Source organism: Phyllostomus discolor, chromosome 4 (assembly GCF_004126475.2).
Source record: "Phyllostomus discolor isolate MPI-MPIP mPhyDis1 chromosome 4, mPhyDis1.pri.v3, whole genome shotgun sequence".
Lineage (NCBI taxonomy): Eukaryota > Metazoa > Chordata > Mammalia > Chiroptera > Phyllostomidae > Phyllostomus > Phyllostomus discolor.
Window position 1 is genome coordinate 193,005,374 of NC_040906.2, and position 16,188 is coordinate 193,021,561.

Genomic DNA, 16,188 nt, shown 5'->3' on the forward strand with positions numbered 1-16,188 from the left:
TCCTTCCTCCTAGATTATAAATTCCATGAGAATAAGGATTTTTCCTTCTCTGATAAAAATCCCAAAGCAACTAGAATGAATCATGCCTGGCTTGTGTTGTTAAACATTCAGTAAATGTTTCTAGAATGAATGAGTGAATGAATGAATGGCTTTTGATGAGCCTTATGCCATCCCATAGATGGGGTGTTTGCAATTGGGTGTTTCTGACTTGGAAAATGCTGGAATTTGGGGGGAGGTAAGAGAAAGACAATACATATTTTGAATTCTTCCTTTGTGTTCATATTATTGAGAACTGCTTAAGAGCCTTCAGGAATCTTCAAAAGCCAAAACAGACAAAATGAATATTACACCAGATTTAATGGACAGGCTGGGGGCCCATTCCCTTATGAATGGATGATGAACTGAAGTAACTCCTACTGTCCGCCCTGTATGGCAGTGTACTAAAGGGCATTGTGGAGGCATCGCTGACCTGAAACGGGGGCGGGGGGGGGGGTGTTTAGTTCAGCCATTGTTGTACCTGTGTATTTTGTGACTGAACCTCACCAGACTAAACGAGTGTTAGAAAAGAGATAATATATAATAATTTTATCATACATACTTTCTTAAATTGTTTTATTCTACTTTCCTAAATATACATGATACTGTTAAAACACATTTTTGTCTATATGCATTAAAGGGGACTATTCCTCTTCATTTTTTTTCTCCCAAGAGAGTGAATTTTTTTTTTTGGTTCAATCTTTCTGCACATGGATGGATGGAAAGAATCATTATGACCTTACCATCTTATTTATGGAACATTTGTTATTCACTATAAGGGTAAAACCCATTTATGGGGAAGCATAATTTGAGTGTTAACTTTTTATATATTTGTCATAAGTGAAATTAATGGTTTTGTAAATATTGAAACCTTCCACCACTGGTTTAGAATAGCTGGCTGCACGATAAACGGCCAAACCATCAGGACCCACCTTCTGCAGATGAACACAGTCCATAAAACCTGATGTCCAAATGGAGACTCTCTTGCTCCCAGGACATTCTAGAAAATACGATATTGTTTGTTTAATCCACGCTGAGCTGTAGGTTTAAGTTTGTGGGGCCATGCAGGTGACTAGAATCTCAGGCCTCCGCCCTGCCCCACAGGGAGTCAGGTTCCTCTGGGGCAAGCAAGTGAACTCAGAAAATCAAGGCATTTGCACTGAGCATTGTATGGAAACATTCTCAGAGGAACCATGGGTGCTCTAGACTGCTGATGTCCTATTATAAATGGCGTTTTTAAAAGAATCACACCCACTAGAATGAAGTATAGAATTGTTAACTTGAATTTCTTTTTTCGTTTGCCACATACAGTTCCTAAGCGGGATATGGAGGAAGGCAGGAATGTTTCTCCTCAGCCTCTTCACAAAAAAGGCTCCCATTGGGATGAGGCGATGTGCGTTTGTATTGCTTTAAGAGAGGATCTGATTGTTTATACGCCTTAGTTGGGTGGATAATTTCCTAAATTCATTTGCCTTTGGAGAGGTGCCACTTTTAAACAGCTTCTAAGGGTACTACAGAATTCCTCCTGGCCAGGGTCAGAGAACTCATGTCAGGAAAGTCCATTATTTTATTTCCTTTGCATATTATTTCCCTTGCTGGTTTTGTTTTGTTTTGTTTTGTTTTTTTCATCCTGTGATACGAATCCGGTCTTTATCACCAAGGGCTAAGTCCTGGAAAGTGACCGCTTTTTGGCTTTGACATTTTCCTGATTTGTTTCCCACGTGGAATATAAATTGTAGTTTTAATTTTTATTTCTTGTTAGGTGTCAACATTTTATTTTTGGCCTGGCCTGGGTTTTCTTCAACTGCTTTCCTAAACCCAGGCTCTCTAGGTTTTGAAACGAATACTCTTGAAGTTCTTTATTCGCAAGTGTAAGTGTTTCCTTAGTCCCTTTTATAAGACAGGGCACGAGAGGCCCTGTGGGAAATCTAAGAGCACAGAAAGCATGGCTGGGGAGAAGACTGGGTACTGGAAAGCCGTGAGCTCATTATACATCCATGTGGTTAAAATGCTGTGAAAATTCCTCGTGATCTATTTTTCAGCTTGGATGTATGGCGCTCTCAGCGTTAATGTAGTCCAAAACTGTCTTACAATTTAATTTATTTTTAAATTGTGGTAGAAAACACATCACATAAAATGTACCCTCTTAACCATTTTTAAATGTCTAATGCTGAACTGCAAGCCATCAGCAGAACTGTTCACTTTGCAAACTTAACAACAGTTCTCCATTTCCTCTCCCTGCCACCCCCTTTAGTTTGTTTTTAAAGAAAACCTTGGGTGCATGGGGTGGACACCAACTAAGACTTAATCGCCCATTTTTAGTCTGATATTGACGTATTGCTGGCCTTGTGGAGTCCTTTCTGTTTGCTGCGATTCTCAGTTCATTGCTAAAATGTCCAATGTAGATACCGCCCCGTGAGTTTGAAAATGTTCCTTTTGAATACTCTGTGTAATTTGCTACCTGTGCCACATATGAAGTAAAGTTTTTCTTTAAATAAAAGTTTTTAGAAAACCTTTTACTTCTCTTACTCATTTGAAGTTTTCTTTGGGATTTAACTTGAAGTGAGAACAGGATATGTGGATATTAGCAGTAATGATAAGTAGCAAGTGTCAGATGCTATTTTAAATGCTTGTAATCTTCCCAATTACTCTTTGAGGCAGGTTGCTATGATAACCCCCGTATCAGTAAGGGATAAACACAGGCACAGAGAAGTTAAATGGCTTGTGCTAATTCCCAGGGCTTATGAGCAGCGTAGCCCATTTTGAACCTCAGGAGCCTGGTGTGCGCTTTTGTTCTTAATCCCTATACTGTGCTGCCTTCCAGGTCAATAGCACATTTAGATAAAAGTATCAATAGAATATTACCAAAGGGGTAGATACACGTATAGACAGGTGACAATGGAAAGTTGGGGAGGAAGAAAAACTTATATGGCCTCTACTTTGTGTTAAACACTTCACAAGATGTTTTAATCATCCTGTTGTCCGTCCAAGTTAGGTTTTACTACCTCTGTTTTCTTCATATGAGAAACACAGGGAGGAGGTTAGGAGCTTGCCTACGGGCACCTGCTAATAAGGTGCAAGGTCTGAATTTGAGCACAAGCTGTATTCTTAAAAGGACTAGACTGTGTACTTCCTGATCCATTTCCTATTTTCTAACTTTTTTGATCTTCAAGAAGAATTATGAGATTCTGATAGCGCTTTCATAACCAGAAATTTTGAAACAGAGTGGAAAGGGAGGCTCCTGAAACGGGGGAATTCTGTCAAAGCGGAAAGTTAGCATCACCGTCACACCTTACACGTTACGTAGTTCAGGTATGCTGTAAAGGTGCATTCCCCCAAAGCCCCAGCATTTTGTGTGTGTGTTTTGTCTTGGAAAAATATAAACTCTACTTGTAGTTACCTCTGGGTCAAGCAGGAATCAGGTGTCAGGTATTCCCTCCTGGACAAATTTTACAAAAAAAAACCACTTTTTTTTTTTTAACAAATACTGTATAGACTCCTGTGTAGGCAAGATGGTAGGTAGAGAAGGGGAATGTTTAAAATACACAAGAAGACAAGCTTTTTAATCATCTTAAGAAAACTGTTCTGTTTAGAAATGTATGTGAAAGTAATAAACGTGGATTTGGAAAATAGCTACTCAATTGTCTTACTCAGACTGGTTGCTCACACCTATTAATTTGAGTTGGTGATGTTTTCATATGTATTGTTCATAGGTTAACTAAATAAAATAGGATGTTAAAAATGATCGATTAACCACCTCAAAAAAATTGGCCTAAGATAGGAATAATTTGAGATACCTTTAATTATGGACCATAGAATTTGCTGTTTAAATGAATGAGAATGTCATAATTTAGGAGAGTTTGGTATCACGGAGGTTTCTTTCACATCCTCTCTCGCTTGTCACTTGGCTGCTTGATCGATGGTAAAGTGGGATGCTGTTCCCTGCCGATTCAGCAGTGTCGCGTTCCTGCAGGGTGTGCGAGTAGATCATGGGGAAGGAAGGGTGTCAGAATGAGGAGTTTCTTCTCTGAAGGTTACTGTTTCTGGTCTTGTATGGTGAAGATATTCTTCACAACTTCGAGCGGAGATTCATTGTTATATCAGTTCTTGAGCCTGTTCTTAGTGTGAAGTTAGAATGTAATTACTCTGAGGATGATTATCATTATAATTTTAACATCCGCCCCTTCTGTGGTCTCATCCTGTCTTGGGTTCACTATTTTTTTTTTTAAGCCTCACCTGAGGATATGTCCATTGACTTTAGAGAGAGAGGAAGGGGAGAGAGAGAAAGAGAGAAACATCAGCATGAGAGAGAAACATTGATCGGTTGCTTCTCACACATGCCCCAACCAGGGATCAAACCTGCAACCTAGCTATGTGCCCTGACCGGGAATCAGACGTGTGACCCTGTGGCACATGGGATGATGTTCCAACCAACTGAGCCACCCAGCCAGGGAAGGTTTACTGTCTTTTAATGTGAAAAAAACAAGAAATGGAAACACACAAGGAAAGGACACCTTTCATACAACTGGACGGATCCAAAAGCACCAGTCTCATGCCTCTGTGTTTCTCACGGGTTTGTTCGAGTCAGACTAGAAGGAAGGACAAGCACGCAGTGTTTCACGTAGCTCGCAGATTTTGGCCTCTGATCACTCTCCTGAGATTACTTGTACTTCCAGGCCCATCTGGGATCAGGGACTTGCCCATTGTTCTAGTTCTGAGCATCCTTTGGGAGTAACAGCCATGAGTCCCCTGGGGCTGCTCTGCCAGGGCTGTTCCCAGCTCACCCCGTCTGGAAACACAGTGATTTCAGCTGCTGCTGTTTGCATGGTTCAGAGATCATCACCTCTTGCCCCTTCCCACTGCCACTTTTGCTGTGACCTGAAATTTTAAAAATATTACATGCATTGATGAAAAAGCGTGATGCCGAACAGACTGTAAAAACATCCTACCTTTTATGAAAAAAGGGGGAAATGAAAATGAATTTTTTAATTTGTCTAAGTAATTCTGGAAAGATTAACGAGACACAAATCAAAGTGGTTATTTGCTTGTGGAGTAAGGGAGAGGTTCAGTTTGGATAGGTGGTGGACAGGGTGGGAGCTGGGGGGAGGGGGACAGAGTGAGAGTCCGAATTTTTACTGTATCCTCTTATCATTTGAACTGTGAGAATGTACTACCATCTAAAAATTGGCCATTTAAAATTAACTTTTAGAAGCTGTCCTTCTGTGTCACATCTTGAAGGGAGGTTGGAAAGCATTGTACCTCTCCTGGGAAAGCTGGGGTCTTGGTCATTGTCATCTTACATTGGAGAATGCACATGGTTGGCTTCTGGTTGGACACATCTGGGCTCAACCAGATTCTAAGTATGTGACTGGAAATCCGTACATCTCAATATTCATCTCTATTCCAAGGAAATAAAAATAATTTCTTAGGCCCTGGCTGGTGTAGCTCAGTGGATTGAGCGAGGGCCTGTGAACCAAAGGGTCACTGGTTGGATCCCCAGTCAGGCCAGGCCCCAGTGTAGGGGGGAGGGGTGTGAGAGGCAACCACGCATTGCTGTTTCTCTCCCTCTCTTTCTCCCTCCTTGCCCCTGTTCCTAAAAATAAATAAAATCTTTTTTAAAAAACAATTGTTTAGCCTGTCTTTCAGGAATAATGGAAGGACTGATGAGAAAATAGGTATTAAAACGCTTTCTAAGCAGCACGTGAATGGCGATTGCTATCAGGTTGCCTGAGGACGTTGCACCACTGATTTCCCAAGAGGAGGACCCAGATCTTTCCATCTTCCTCTTGCTTAAGGCCTGTCAAGTTTCAGACTCTTGAGAGTGAAAAGGAGGGCCTGTGTAACTCTTCTTTCATACTTCTGCCTTGAATACCTAGACAGTCTTTAACTTCTGCTGGAAAAAAATTTAAAAGAAGCATCTACTCAACACTTTTTTTAATTAGTAGAGCTCTTGGCTTCTGATGAAGGATGATGACAGGCTTAGCAAAGAGGAAATTCATTGGTTCTTGTAACTGAAAAGCCAGAGACAATGCCCTCTATGCCCTCTATGCGTGGCTAGATCTAGGGGCTTCAAGGCTATGCTTAAGAATCTGGTCTGTCTTTTGAGTGTCTGTCCCTCTGTAGTGGCTTTTTAGTTTTAAGTTGGACTCTCCCTTTGTGCATGCAAAGTGACTACTAGCACCTCTAAGCTTATACTCAGCTAGTTTTAACAGCTCCCGAAGAAAGAAAAAGCCTTCCTTTCCTATTGTTCCAGCAAAATCCTTGGGCCTTGATCTCATTAGTGCAGCTTGGACACATGCCCTTCTCTGGCCCGAGCACCAAGGCCAGGGGAGTAACTGAGCTCTAGCTGGATAAGCCCAGGAGCCCTAGAGCCCGGGTGTAGGGTCAGCCTCACACAATTGACATGGGCCGAGAGAGGGAAGGTGGTTCCTCAAAGGCTCAGGAGGGTTGTTGCTAAAAGAAGTAGTAAAGAACACGAGACGTGCCCTCTGTCCCAGTGCCCCCTCCCCAGTGCTCTTGAGTGTACAACATCTCCTCTGCAATAAACTCTTGTTGGTATTATGAGGATGGAATAACAAAGATGACGTCCCTCAGAGCGCTCAGACTAGAGCCGTGCGACTGCATACACGTGTAGTAATGAAAAATGTAGTAAGTGCTGTGACAGAAATAATAGTAATAACCAACGACATTATTGAATGCTTTCCAGAGTCTACATGCCAGTCTAAATACTTCCCTCACTTTAACTCATTTAATGTCTAGAAGAACCAGGAAGGGAGCAGCTGTACCATTTTGTAGATGAGGAAGCCGAGGCAGAGAATTTACTTAAAAGGACTTTAGGAGCATAAAGAGTTCTCTCTTTTTAAAATGTTTTATTTATTTATTTTTAGAGAAGGGAAGGGAAGGAGTAAGCGAGGGAGAGAAATATTAATGTGTGTTTGCCTTTCATATGCCCCCTATGAGAGACCTGGCCCACAACCCAGGCATGTGCCCTGATTGGGAATCGAACCAGCGACCCTTTGGTTTGCAGGCCAGCGCTCAGTCCACTGAGCCACACCAGCCAGGGCGAGCCTAAAGAGTTCTTCATTCTTGCCAGTACTAACAGTGAGATCCAACACAGGGAGCTGTTTGAAAAGGACCTAAAATTCAAGGGACAGTTTCACCCAAGAGCGATAGAAACAGTCTAATTCTAGAAAGGAGAAACAATAAGAGAAGGAATGGAGCCCAGGAGGTACAGGAAATGGCAAGAAGTGAAGTTTGACTTCAATGCTGGGCTCGTGACACAAGGAGAGGAAAAGTGCAGCGAGAGGAAGAACAGCGGTGGTGGAGCTGGGCTGCTCTGTGCTGAGGAGTTCAGGGGACGCATCTGTAGCCTGCAGGTCTGGGAGGAGGGGGCGTGGTGTGGATAAACACAAAAATGGCCAGACCCCTGAGGGTTTTTAGGTGGGGCCGTAGGCTCTATTTCTCTGCCTTACATTCTTGAGATGTTTGGGAAGGTTTGTAAATGTCCTGTTGGGTGGCATTTTGGTGGTTGTTTCTTTAAACGATTTAGGTACGCCTCCCGTGAAAGGTCTTTGAAAAAGGAGGCCATTTCTTGGCCTTCTGTTTTCTGTCACTGCTGTTGAGGAGAGGTAGAGCAAAGCCTGGCGTATGGAACACTCTCCACACGGGACAAGCCGTTCTCTGTTCCTGCCGCGGTTGTACAGTGAGGCCATTCAGTGCGTGGACCCAGGAAGATAACACGGCACGCTTATTTAATCGTTTTCTATTTGCTCTGCTATTTTGTTCCGTCATTAAACAGTGTTAGGATTGAGCATTAGGAGACCCTTTTCTGGCCAAGAGAAAACACAAGCGGTTTGTGGACTGGAAGATTTACTCACACGGATACGTCCAGAGGATTGGAACACCCTGGCTGTGCATCTGCAGAAAGGAGCTGGCGGCACGGGCCCCGGCCTCCCCTCCCGAGCGCAGGCTCCGTGCCCAGAGGACATCATAAATCACTTGTAATTTATGATGAGCCCAATCGTGTGTTACACCCTGTGAGTTGGCTGGTGTCCTGTACATACTATGACCTCCCTTCTCCGGAGCATACAGGGACTTTTTCAGATGAGCCACAGGCAGGGAGCTGAGGCTTTTCCCTTTGGCTGGCCCAGCCAAGGGGTAGAGGAAGGAGACGACAGAAGGCTCTTGTTCTTCGAGCTTTGCCACAAGCCTCACTTGCTCTCTCTTCGATCGGAGGTTGGGAAGCGGCAGAAAACAAGAAGACCATTATCATTATCAGTCTGTTTTCTTTCATTCATTTATTCCACAAATCCCCATTTTCTGAGTGCCAGCAGCCTGCACTGTTGGGGGTGCAGCAGTAAACAAAACCGGGTTTTGATTCTCACCGAGACCACGCTGACACAGAGTACTAGGTTCTATGTCGGGAAGTGATGACGTATTCTGCAGGTTAAAAAGATGGTCAAAGACAAGAAGGGGAGCAAGCTGTTCCACACTGGGTGTGCAGAAAATAAGGTGACTTTAGAGCAGGGACTTGAAGAAAGTGCTAGAGTGAGCCATGAGGGTTCTGTAGAGGTGGCACCCCAGATAAGGACCGAGGCCACCAGGCAGGGGCGGGTCTCGGGTGAGAAGCAGCCTGGCAGAGGCTGGGGCAGAGAAAGCCAGGAGGGAGGAGTGGTAAGGAGAGAAGACAGTCATGGAGGGCTAAGCTAGGGGTCACCTGGAGACCATGCCAAGGACGTGAGATATTACTGAAAGTGAGATGGACAGCCATGGGAAGTCTTTGGAAGGCTGATCCTTTTCAGACACTTGAGAAGCCAGAGTACAAGTATGAAGTCTGGAAAACGAGGGCCACGCACCCTTCACATCTTAGAGAAGAAGAATGTGGGCTGTTGTCATCAGCTTTGGGCTGTCAGAGCTTCAGTTCACCGGGTGCACGGTGAAACCGAAATCCTGGTTTTGCTTGACCTCGGTATAAAAATCACACATGCTTTTTAAACTGGGTTAAAGTAACCACGAACCATTTACTGAACCGGAGAGAATGCTTCCATGGACAAACCCAGCTACTACATCCAGTGATGAGGGTCCTGCCACAGCTGTGAGGAGGGATCCCCAACGTTATGGCTGTCCTTGCAAAGATTAGTGCATGCTTCAGCGTCAAGGAGCAGGTGGTAGAATGAACACGTGAGATCAGATTCTAGGGGCCTCAGTAACCCGCTTTGCTCTCAGTGAGCACAGCGCCAACCCAAGCTGCTTTCCCCTCAGAGAGGACTTCGTCTGGTCTAGAGCTGTGGGGAGCATGGGCCTGGTTAGGGTGCTTTCGACTCCTTTTGAGGCATACCTTCCTAAAAGTGAGGGTGATGGGCAACTAGAGCAGGCTATGCCAGAGCGCCCGTCCTGCCTCCCAATGTTTGCAGGCAGGTGAGCACATCTCAGGAATGTTCCCGAAATGACTTTGGCTTTGTGTGGCCTGTTGGACTAGAATGAACTCTCAGATTCATTCCAATGCAAAACCCTTCTGAGCCTATGAAAAGCGTCCAGTGAATGTGCTCTGCAAACATACAGGCACTATATAAACAGGAGGCAAATATTTTAAAAGATGAAGAGTGAAATACTTGTTCTTCTGGGAGAGCGGTGGTTGGAACTCAGTGCCCTAACAGCATACCTTCCACGCTCGGTCGCCTGCAGTTTGTTCTCCTTGGCCCCGCACACAGTTATCTGCCTTATGTGTTAGAAATGTGCTCAGCCGAAGACCAAACAAATAGCCAAAGGCATTTTCCTATCAAGGCCCCTTGGTAGGAGGTAGAGCGGTAGAGCCGAAGAACAAAGCCGTGGGATTTGAGTCTTGGCGGGAAGCCAAGCTGGCTACTTCAAAGCTCTAGGATTTACAAGGAAGAAAGAGGAGGGATTTTTAGCCGAGATTACGTTAGAATGAAAGCAACAGAACACTTAAAAGTAAAATTAAAGCATGCTCTGGAATCCTTGACAGAGAGGCAGAAGCATTCTGGGCTCTCCTATGACTTTGGAGAGCAAGAATGACAGCTTTTCAAGGTGCTCCAAGCAGAGATTACAGAGCAGCTGTGATTAGTGACACAAGATTATGTGGCGTTTGACTGGCTAAGTCGCCCTCTAGGGATCGTTCCATCCCTCAGTTTACTGATAGTGGATCAGAAGCCCTGGAATCTGAGGAGCCTGCCCGATGCCACGCAACCAGTTGTGCAAGTTCTGGTCCTAGAATCCAGGACCTCTGACGGCCATGTTGTGTTTCCAGCCACTTTGCAGAAGAAGCACACAATTGGAAGTTGTTTCCTAAGAGCAAAGGGCAGCCAGCCACAATGACTGTATTCTAAATCAGCCATGCCTTTGGTTTCCCAGGATGGGGCGTGACCCTCCCCCTGGCCCAGGTTGCCACCTGCATCCTCCCTCTTAGCAACACAGCCTGCGGTCTCTGTCCCCGGCCCCAGGAGTAGGGGGGCTGAGACTGGGCTGTAAGAGGCCTCCGGGGCCTGCTTCCCAGTCAAGCATGAATGGCTTTGTACGGTCCCGGGGAGACTGCGTGGTCGGGTCCTGCCAACCCCCTGCACAGCCCCAGCAGCGCCCCACAGTGTCGTGGTGGGTGTTGTTGTTTGTCTTCCCGTGGACAGGCCTTCCCTCCTCTTTGACGAAGGCCCTGCACGAATTGAAGCTGTGTTGAAAGAACAGCACTTTTTACGGGAAAGAACTCCCATGAAGGAACAGCTCCCCCCACCCACACACACACCAGATAACTTTGTCCTTTGAAATCTCCAGCATCTAAGTGAACTCTTGTTGCTTCCTTCTGGAAGGGAGGGGGAGGGTTGTGTAAAGGAGGAGGGGGTGGTTCTGCTTGTGTCCCCAGTTGGACTCATAAGCTATTCGTTACTATTTTTTCCCTATCCCTGCATTCACTTGGTCATTCATTTCCTTGGTGGTTTACATTCCGATTCTGTCAAAAAATGTGTTTGACAAACACATTAGAACAAAGAGCACATGTGCAGTCCATAGAATATAAAGGGAGTCAGGTCTCTGAGGAGGGGAAACAGATTTCACCCACAAATTGTCATATGGAATTTGTTCTGAATATGAAACTTTACTCTGGCCTTTCTGGCAACCAGGATAAAAAAGAAATCCACAAATCCTAGCTATCAGAAAGTGAAACAAATTCCAGTTTCTTCAAGAGAGACTAAGTGTTGCCATTCTTGGGCTCATGGCCTTACTAAACACTTATTGAGGACTTTCCGGTGCTTAATGCAGAACTCCCAACCCAAGAACACCCCTCCATCCCCCCTCTCTCTTCAAAGTGCCCTTGCTTTAGGCCACCTGGAGCACCACTACCCCCTTACCCCCGCAAAAAAAACAAACTGTATTCTGAATGTTATCATCAGCTCTATTTGTATGTGTCAGGGTGTGGCTGGGAGTAATGGCATCTAGTTTGGGTCATGAAATTATGTTGTTCAGGACATCTCTACGGTTTTATAAGGACAAGAGACAGATTTGTAGAGGCGGTCAGCATCTGGTCCTGTTGTGGCTACCCAGACTCCACTGAGGTGCCTTTCCTTCTCCCCAAAGAGCCCTGTGCCTCTTCTCTGTCCCTTTCGTACTGTGTCAAGGTGCTGTTTTGATCACCTTGCCTCAGGGCATCCAGAGGGAAGAGAGTTCTGTGGAACGTGCTTTGGGGAGTGTTGGCTCAGAGGGTTAGGAGATGACATGACCAGGTGTTAATTTGCACACCTTTCTGGGCCCTGAAACTGGGCAGTGGAGTTTGCAGTTACACAGACACGTGGGGTTCAGGAACCAACGTTCCAACATTGCACACATACAAGGTGAGTACTGCAGTGGGACTGTGAGCTCCTCCACTCCACTCCGAAGCGGTGACTGGAATTTCGATTCTTGCCGAAGGAGGAAGAAGCAGTGTTGCGATTCCCATCCCTTGCGTGCCTTTTGTGAAAGCATGAATTGACTCCATCCTCCTGAGTCTTGACAATATTTAAGGATGGCAAGGAACAGAGTTCCAGAAATCTGATGTGTTGGACTTTCATACTAGATCGTGTGAGAGAGGAAACACTGAAAAAGTTGTCTATTCTCTTTGGTTTACTTGAGTATTTACTGAAAGTGTACTTGTTTATTTGGGTTTTTTTCTTACTATACCCATACATGTTTTCTACATGCATTGCATATTCATAGAAACAAATGTTTTAGAATGCATTATTACCAAAGACAGGAATATTTCCAAGTGAGATATAGTTGCTGTGAAATAATTTGTCTGGATTCTTGGCCAAACACCATCATTTGAAAGACCAGGCACAGTGGCGGGGTTTTGGGTCGTGGGCTGAAGTTGTTGCCGTTGTCCTGATTATGTTGACTCCGGTCACAGGTGTTGCTCCTGGACAACTAGGGAAACTGGGGTTTGGGCCCCCAACTGAACAATGTGAATGTGCTCGATTCTACTTGGAATGTTTTTCATAATTATTTTAAGCAATGACTTGATTCTTACTTGTGCTTATTCTTTTTAAAAGTATTAGAAAGGAAGATATCCACAAGACAAAGTAGAGAGGAGCTGATAAGAAGGGGAGTTCTTAAGGAATTGCCTGATCAAGGTGAGGAAATTAACCATACATTTAAAATAATTTGATCCTTCGTTCTTTGGTCTTTCTTTCCTTTTCTTTTGAAATTTAAGATGACCATGGTCTTGGGGAGATAAAGCAGCGAGAGTACCACACTCCGAGAATCTTGCTTTAATTCCGCATGCCTCCGTGGCCTGCAGACAGTCTAAGTTCTTCCAGAAAAGAAATTCAGTGACCTTTTTGGTGAGTCCACCATACGTCACTCTCAGCCCGAAGCGCTATGGAGGCACATTGTAGCTGCAGACAGAGATAAGATACAAATTCTTCTGTGACTCCCCCTCACCTCTCTTCTTGAGCTTCAGTCTTTCCATACAAGTTAACTCGATTGTTAGCCTAATTGCGGAGTTTTAACTTGGCTCATGCATTTGGCTTCTTAAGTCTACCAGTAAAAGAAAGGAGAGAGAAAGAGATGGTAAACATATCTCTCTTGTCCCTTTATGATGCGCTCAAATGTACAATCAATAAATAAGGCATGAATGGGCAGATTAGTTAATTTGCTTTATCTTCCTCTCAAGTAATTTTCCTAGTATTCTCTTTTCATTTCTTTGGATCTGTGTTTTCACCTTTTCACTAACAGTTATTTCCAAGTATTTTTTTCCTACCTCGAATCGGCCTCTCCTTTTTTCTCTGTCCTCCCAAGGGGAAATCTTACTAAAAAAGTCAAGGATTAGATGGAAGCTGAGATAAACCCTCAAAAGAACACACCAAGATTGTTTATTTCTCCAAATAAGTAATACTGACTAATTTTCATTGTTCCGACTACTACTGAAACTAAAGAAAATATTTGAAGCAACATTGTTCATTTACCTTCTGCTTTCCCCCAAACATTTACTAAGATATATTATTATTATTATTGTACTTTTATGGGAGCAAATAAAAAGTGATAAATTCACAACTGTACTTGAACAACAATAAAAAAAGAAAAAGTGATAAGTTCAAATTGAAATAATAGTACTTCTCTTTTCCTGGTATGTGTTCCTTGCAAAGAACTTAATATCTTCTGGTATTCATTATTCATAAATCCAAGTGACACACTCTTTCCAACATCTGAATAACCTCAGTGGAGCTGGGAAACACTTCACTATTTTACTCCTGCTTCAAAGAGAATGAGGCAATCTGGAGTGAATACTACCAATTTTTTTTTTGAATCCTCACAATTTTAAGTATTTTACTTTGATTTTTGGCCTGTTGTACATTTCTCACTCCATTTTATGAATCAATTTTGTCCCTAATTCTCTATTACCTTCAAGCTATTTATTTCCTGCCTGGTACTTTTAAAAATAAAAAATGCACATCCCTGACCTTTCTTCTTCTTTGAAGGTCAGTTTACAATGTCAAAATCTGTCTCCTCTCTAGTCTCTCTGGAGGCCGTAGAGAAGTTACAAATCCACTGAAAGCCAAACTCGGCACAGTCACCTCTATTTAGATATTTTAATCTAAAACATTAGATTTAGAGGGGCGAAGGAAAATTTAGAACTGAAATTGTTGCTGAGTATTTTTTTGTGTTTGTGTAAAGCCTTTTATTTAAGCTTAGTTCAATGGTGTAGGATGGAGAATGGATTGGAAGTTAAAATTGTGGTTAGTTCTACACATGAGATTTTTTTTTTCATTGAAAACCTCAGATTTGATTATATCTGAAGTTAAATTTATTCATTGTTTTTTATTGTTGTTCAATTGCAGTGGTCCCTGTTTCCTCCCATTACTCTCCCCTGCCCTACCCACCCCCCACCTCCCACATTCAGTGAGCATTAAAGATACAGGTTAAAGTCCCCTTTTTTTATCCAATTAAATATTGTAGCTAGGAAAGAGGTTACTTTCTCTAAATACAAGTGATATGTCAATCTAAAGAAATATTTAATATTGCTTCATTTTTATTCTTCCTAATCTGTTAAATTATTTGCCTGATGGATTATAATTTCATATACCTATTTCCCAAAATATCTGACTTACTTGACATTTTTATTTAACTTTTGCATACTGAACATTAAAAGCTTTAAAATACAAGAAAAAAAGAGCAAAACAATTTTTAACCCAAACACAATTTAATAGGTATAATGTTTGGGAAGTTATAAATTACTGAATTCCACTTTCTACCTCTTGCACCATCTGTATACGCAATTATAGAAATTATGAAATACTTGGAAGTTCCCAATGATGCCTATTGGAAATAGAGTCCTTCACCCTTTATACCAAAAGCTGAAAAAAATCTGTCATTTTTCCATAAATAATTATCTTGAGAATTTCAGTCTGTTTTCAGCCCTAACCAAAAACTAGAAGCCACTGTGCTTTGGGACAACCTCCCATCTTCTGTGAATGAGGGTTCGTTCTCTGCCCTGATCTTCTTGACCTTGCCTGAGCTCTTGACAGTGCTTGTCAATTACGCCATTCATTCAGTGAGCCAGACAGAATTTTAAAATCTCTCCAGCTACCCTGGATTTGACCTTGTCCCATCCCACACCTGACCCTCCCTCCCAGCTATTGTTATTCCTTTCAAATTATTTTTTGTACCAATTCTAACTTCAGTTTAAAAGTTCAGCAGTTGGTCTTCTCTCCTGAGAAGTTCATGGTCTAAGTCCAAGCTCAGTCCTCACCTTCTGGTCTTTCCTTCCATGTTTTCCCTTAGCTTGAACTTGAGGGCATGCAGATGCAGCCTCCTTTCCTTTTCTATCATCGTATACTTTCTGACCTTCTAATGAGTCACTCACCTTGCATTCATAGATGAGTTTCTCCTCATCTCTGTTTCTTTATTAACTATATCTCACATACACTTGTTTGCCAGAAAGAAGGAAAGCCCTCGAACCCTCTCATGCTCCTTACTTAACCACTTATTTCTGTGTATGCTTTATCTCTTGGTTTGCTTTAATCTCACAATTCTTTTCTAAGTTCTCTCTCTCTCTCTCATTTTTGCATGCAAAGGCTCTTGTAAGACTTGGCATGGTTCTCTTACTGTAACTTGCAGTCCAGCTCAGCATCATCTTTTGCTGAGCTTATATTTTACTTACATACATAAACTGTATCAAGGACTTAACTTGTTTTAATACTAAAATACTATACAAAACTTGAACACCTTCTCAACCACACACTAGCTCTTAGTAACTTCGGTTCTCCTCTGTTTTATTCTTAACTTCCATATTTACTAGACACGTTTCCTTTTTCTACAGTTTTTTTTTTACAAGCACTAACTTTATTTCATACTGCAAAGTAAGTATTCCTTTACATTGTCAACTATTTCTCTCTGTCATGTGATAATCCAGTATTTTCTTACAGCAATAACTAAGAATCCTTTGGTTTCTTTTGGTTTTACATATACTCTTTAAAGTTTATTACCTTAATTTTGTTGAAGCATTTACAATTTACTAGCAATGACCCTGCCTTCAATTATTGTCTCTTATTTTTATACATGAGTCGGATTAGAGGTGCTTTTTGTATTTTGAACATGATATGGTTTTATGATATGAATTTTTTACTTATTAAAATATCATCCTTGTTTTTGTTAATACGGCCAGCAGATTTT

The 16,188-nt window shown here is 42.6% G+C and overlaps 1 protein-coding gene across 8 annotated transcripts in view; it reads left to right on the forward strand.

The window, feature by feature from the left end:
• PHACTR2 (phosphatase and actin regulator 2) overlaps positions 1-16,188 on the forward strand; it is a 222,349-nt gene that overhangs the window by 158,755 nt on the left and 47,406 nt on the right. For all 8 annotated transcript variants that reach the window (XM_036024810.1, XM_036024813.1, XM_036024814.1 and 5 more), the window contains exon 3: positions 12,567-12,647. In XM_036024810.1, the coding sequence (XP_035880703.1) occupies positions 12,567-12,647 (81 nt within the window). The remainder of the gene's footprint in view (positions 1-12,566; positions 12,648-16,188) is intronic.